The sequence below is a fragment of the Dendroctonus ponderosae genome, unplaced genomic scaffold (genome assembly GCF_020466585.1).
Source record: "Dendroctonus ponderosae isolate FM_Combo_2020 unplaced genomic scaffold, Dpon_F_20191213v2 Dpon_F_20191213_1, whole genome shotgun sequence".
Taxonomy (NCBI): domain Eukaryota; kingdom Metazoa; phylum Arthropoda; class Insecta; order Coleoptera; family Curculionidae; genus Dendroctonus; species Dendroctonus ponderosae.
In genome coordinates this window covers 34665369-34670164 of record NW_026017110.1, presented here as the reverse complement: position 1 = coordinate 34670164, position 4796 = coordinate 34665369, and the positions used below count along the sequence as shown (strand labels likewise).

General features: G+C 41.5%; 1 protein-coding gene across 2 annotated transcripts in view; it reads right to left on the bottom strand.

Annotated features, from left to right (window-relative positions):
• Nucleotides 1–2896: 2896 nt before the first annotated feature.
• Nucleotides 2897–4796, bottom strand: part of LOC109541575 (protein GDAP2 homolog) — an 82742-nt gene continuing 80842 nt past the window's right edge. For both annotated transcript variants that reach the window (XM_019910455.2, XM_048670286.1), the window contains exon 12: nt 2897–3910. In XM_019910455.2, the coding sequence (XP_019766014.1) occupies nt 3869–3910 (42 nt within the window). In that variant the 3' untranslated portion in view covers nt 2897–3868. The remainder of the gene's footprint in view (nt 3911–4796) is intronic.

The window sequence follows — 4796 nt, the reverse complement described above, 5'->3', positions numbered from 1 at the left end:
AAGAACTCCACACTGATACCGGCATAATAAACGAAATAAAGGCCAGGAGACTACAGCGGGCAGAACACGTAAAAAGAATGCCAGATGATAGAATGGTGAAACTGGTGTGGGAGGAGGTAAAACGTAAAACGTCCATTAGGTCGACCTAGCCTCAGATGGAGAGATAATATTGCAAAAAACCTTGAGTTGGCAAAAACCCACCCAGGGTTGTGAAGCCACAGATGATGATGATGGTGATCTTCACGAAAATGGTGAAGCATTAATAGACTTCTGCATCCGCCACAATATGAGAATAAACAACAGCTTCTTCAGACATAAACCGCAACACAAAATCATCTGGAAAAATTCTCGAGGACAGAGCTCCACAATAGACTATATCATATCAAACAGAGCCATACACCCAACTCAAGTATTAGACACCAGAAGTCTAACTTCCCCCAACATGGGTTCTGACTATTTCTTAGTGCTGTGTAAGCTCCGAGCAAGAATACCTATCTATCCTATCTCAAAAAATTGAAATTAACTACATCACAGAGCAAGATGACGTAGAAAAGTGTTGGTATAAAGTAAAGACAAATATCACAAATGCAGCCACTGAAGCTATAGGCAAAAGAAAAACTTTGTGAGTGAGTACGGAAATAATTAAGTTATGTGCTTCATCGATCTCACGAAGGGTCGGCTGCTCTCGTTTCATCGTCCACCCAATCTGGTTTGCCTCCTGGGGTTTCAAACTCTCCGGGAAATACGGACTCCCTAGTTGGTGGCAGTGCCCCAAAATGGCACTATGTGGTCGTTAGGCATCTCCCGGTTGGATTTACTGCCACCAATGTTGTCCACCACGTAAAGGAAGGCCTGAAGTCGTTGGATTTTGTCCGATGCTTCCGTGTATTCAGCCGGGACAAAGACTCCGAGGAATCCACATTCAAAGTGGAGACCTTGACTAGAGAGTCGGCTGAGAGATTGTTGGGGCACAGCATGTGGCCTCGCGGACTGCGGGTTGAGTGGTCGACAGAGTCCGCTGTTTCTCGGAGGGTTGTGGAGGACCGTCGGCTTCCCACCGGTGGGGCAAGGGTGAGCGTCGGTCCGGGCTTGGAGGGTTTATTGGCTGCCGCCCCCGCGGATGATGGTGATAGCAGACCACCCAGTGTGATAACGATAACGTCTGATAAACAGGCTCACGCTGCTTGCAGGACCAACAGCTTTGCCAATGTAAAACTGCCTGAAGGGATGCCTCGAGATTGAGCTCCCTCTCTGGACCCATCGACTCATCCAATCGTCAAAATGACGGTGGCCTCTGACCGCTCCAAGGACTCGGGGAGACGTTACCTAATAGCGAGGCTCAGAGAACCTTCCATCCTGAGGGCCATAAGATTATACCTTGCCTACCTGCATGACCAACCTGCCTCAGTTTGCTACGAAGGATTCACCACTACCAGCATTAAAGTATTCCTAGCATCTGAGGGCCTACCTATTCGGAAAGACGCTTTGCACGGTTTGTACACCGATTTCCACAGTGCGTATGGGATTGGAGGTGCAGAGGTGCAGGCGGATCTCAGCACCTACAGATCCCATGTKGTTTCGGAGAGGACGGTTCAGCTTCAGAGGTACAATGAGAGTCACCACAACTTCTTTTCCAGTGGTTGTCAGAAGAAGAAACTTTTTTAAGTAATATGACGTGTTTTGAGCGACTAGACTCCTCAAGTCCTGACGCCAGGTTTAGCATGGTGCATCGAGTAAAACTGTTTGAGGTTATCAACATATTAAGGAGGAAACACATACCTCAAGCTATTATAAGAACTATCAAACAGTTAAACGTCAACACATCGACTTACAGCTTAATGAACCAAAAACTGACAGAGGAATTTCCAACGCCATCGGGAATTAGACAGGGAGATTCGCTAAGCCCTCAGCTGTTTAACATCATAATAAATGAAATAATTAGTAAAGTCAAAAACTGGGGCAGAGGGTACAGACTTACAACTAGCGAAATTAAAATTATTTGCTATGCCGAGGACGCTGTGATCATATATGGAAGCGAGGATGACCTTCAAAGACTCTTGCACCCATTCTATGTCAAAGCTAAGTCCTACAACATGCAAATATCCACTACCAAAACAAAAACACTCGTAATCGCTAAAGAGCCCGTCAGATGTAAATTCGCACTCGATAATAATTTAGTAGAGCAGATAATGGAGTTTAACTACCTGGGAGTGCAAATAACCTCCAGTCAAAATAGAGACAATGAAGTAAGGGTCCAAGCAAACAAGGCTAGCAGGACAGCAGGTGCTCTACGAGACGTAGTATGGAATAACAAACACATGGGGAAACAGGCTAAAACTAAGATCAACAAAACTTGCGTACGACCGGTACTTAAATACGCTACAGAAACCCGAGCAGGCACCAGTCGAACCAAAAATATCCTGCGAACAACTGAAATGAAAATACTGAGGAATATAGCAGGATACACCCTAAAAGACAGGAAAAGGAACAAGGACATAAGAAACGAGTGCGAGATAGAGGACATAGTCAGATGGGGACGGAAGCGTAGTAGAGCCTGGAATGACCACGTCACTAGAATGAATATGGACAGGGTAGCAAAAATTGCTCGAGACGGGTTTCCACTGACACGCCTATCACTGCACAGACCTCCCAAAAGATGGAAAGACTCTTGGACATGCACCGGAGTTTCGTTGAGGCTCCTACAACTGCGCCTTCCATATCCATTGTAACGCTGAGTGTGAAGTTTCTATTCATCACCGCTACATGGTACTATCTGGCACTACTATCAACCTCAAAACTTTCCGCTGGTTGATAGGGAAGTCCCCTACGAAAATGCAACCTGAAATGTGCTGGTCAAACCAAGTATGAAGCCTTCTATGTAGTAATTGAACGCAAAATGTAATGACAATTTATTAGTTTCAATAGATAATTACAGGCATGTTTAGTCTATAAAATATTCAATGCATTTTAATGTTTTAGTACACATCATCAGAATTCCGTCGTTTCGCGACATCAACTAATAGAAGATGAGTTAATATAATATTCATTCTAATGGTAAAATAGTTTATAAACATTATTTGGTCATTGCATTTTGCTCAACTATCAAAATATATACTTTAACATTTTTGCTTTTCAAATCGTTAAATTCTTCAATTATGCAAATCACTATCACTTTTATTAATTAAATCAGATGCTGCGTGTATATACAGCGCCTTTTAAAAGCTCCAGATCGAAGAAAATTGTCATAAACAGGATGCAGGACAACTGTAACGATTGTCCAGTCGATTTGATTGCTTCAGGGCCTTTAAAAGACTAAGTTTAAACGCGTGCTAAAATAAACTTAATTTACTTATTTACATAGAAGAAAATATCTGGTTAATCATAAAGAAAAGTTACTAATAAAAGACAATCTTAAATCAACTCCCTAAGCGCTGATATTTTACTAATGAAAAACAGCCTTAATTACTAGAAAACATCGAAACAAAAGACTGCATAATTAAAAAAAAAAAAGTAGCCAAAAGTTGTCGATTGCAAATGTTGATAATATTCTAAAACATACATATAAAACTATAGTAATAAAAAAAAACGAATAAAATACCCCCATCAAATCCCAAAGAAATATTAACTAGCCTAAGGGTTAACAATGAACTGCGATCTACTAAAGTCACAAACATAACATTTCTTATTTATTTCAAAAATAGGGCACTATAGATTACGTAACTCTAGGTATACAGCTTTAGCATTGGCACACACTTTTATTAGCACTAAATTGGTTGTTAATTTCCTTTAATTCAAGTAATATTGCATCTTATCACCTGTGTGTGAAATAATACTAAACTTATGCAGCAGTTTAGAGGCTAGTGTGTTCTTATGTTGGGGCACCTGGTTGAAAATATCTCAAGCCATTGATCTGAAAATAATTTAAAGTCAATCAGTAGGTGTCGCAAACATTGATCAAAAAGTGAAATAAATTGTGAACAATGAAAAGGTTTCGGCATCGGCAGAGCCGTCATGAGCTTTTTGCTTTTGCTCGGGCAACCCCAGGACCGGTTTCGAGCCTATTAGCCCAATAGAGAGGGAGCTGATACCCACTTGCACCAAACATTTAAGGAAGACTTAAGCTGGATTTATAGTCGCCGTACCGCAAATCGCAAGCCGTAAGACGTAAGAGGTAATTCGCAAAACGTAAGAAAGAAAAGCAAATTGATAAGTAAGACGTAATAGTAAAGCTAGGTTATATTGCTCGGTTATAGAGGTTATTTAATCCCCTCATAAGAATGTTTGTTGATGAAATGGATTCAGACGACGAAATTATTGTTGCTTGTGTGTTAATATGCTATATTAAATTATCGCCGTTATCTGCAGAAATCAACGCATAATCGAACCATTCATTTAATCACATTTGGGAATGTTTTCCGGGCTTTGAAGCCGTGGTCTATGGGAATTTCTTCCTGACGTTTTGTCCACAACTGCGGTGGACATTATCAAAGGCGATAAGGCAGTGGGCGAACTGATCTCCCGTGCTTTCCGACTAAGACTGGTTCAACTATCGTGTGTTGAACGTTTTTTAGACTTAGCCAGTTAAGGCTTCTAATCTTTAGTGCTCGCCCATGAGTGAGCCGGGGTGAGTCCACTTCGTCGAAGCGTATTTGTTCGTCGAAGTGTATTGAAGTGGACATTCTGCACCAATCTGAAAGATACTACCCGACACTCACCAGGGAGGCCATCGAAATATTTAAACACCAAAACAACTTTAACAGAAAAGAAGAAATTACGGCACTCAATCCAGATTGGAA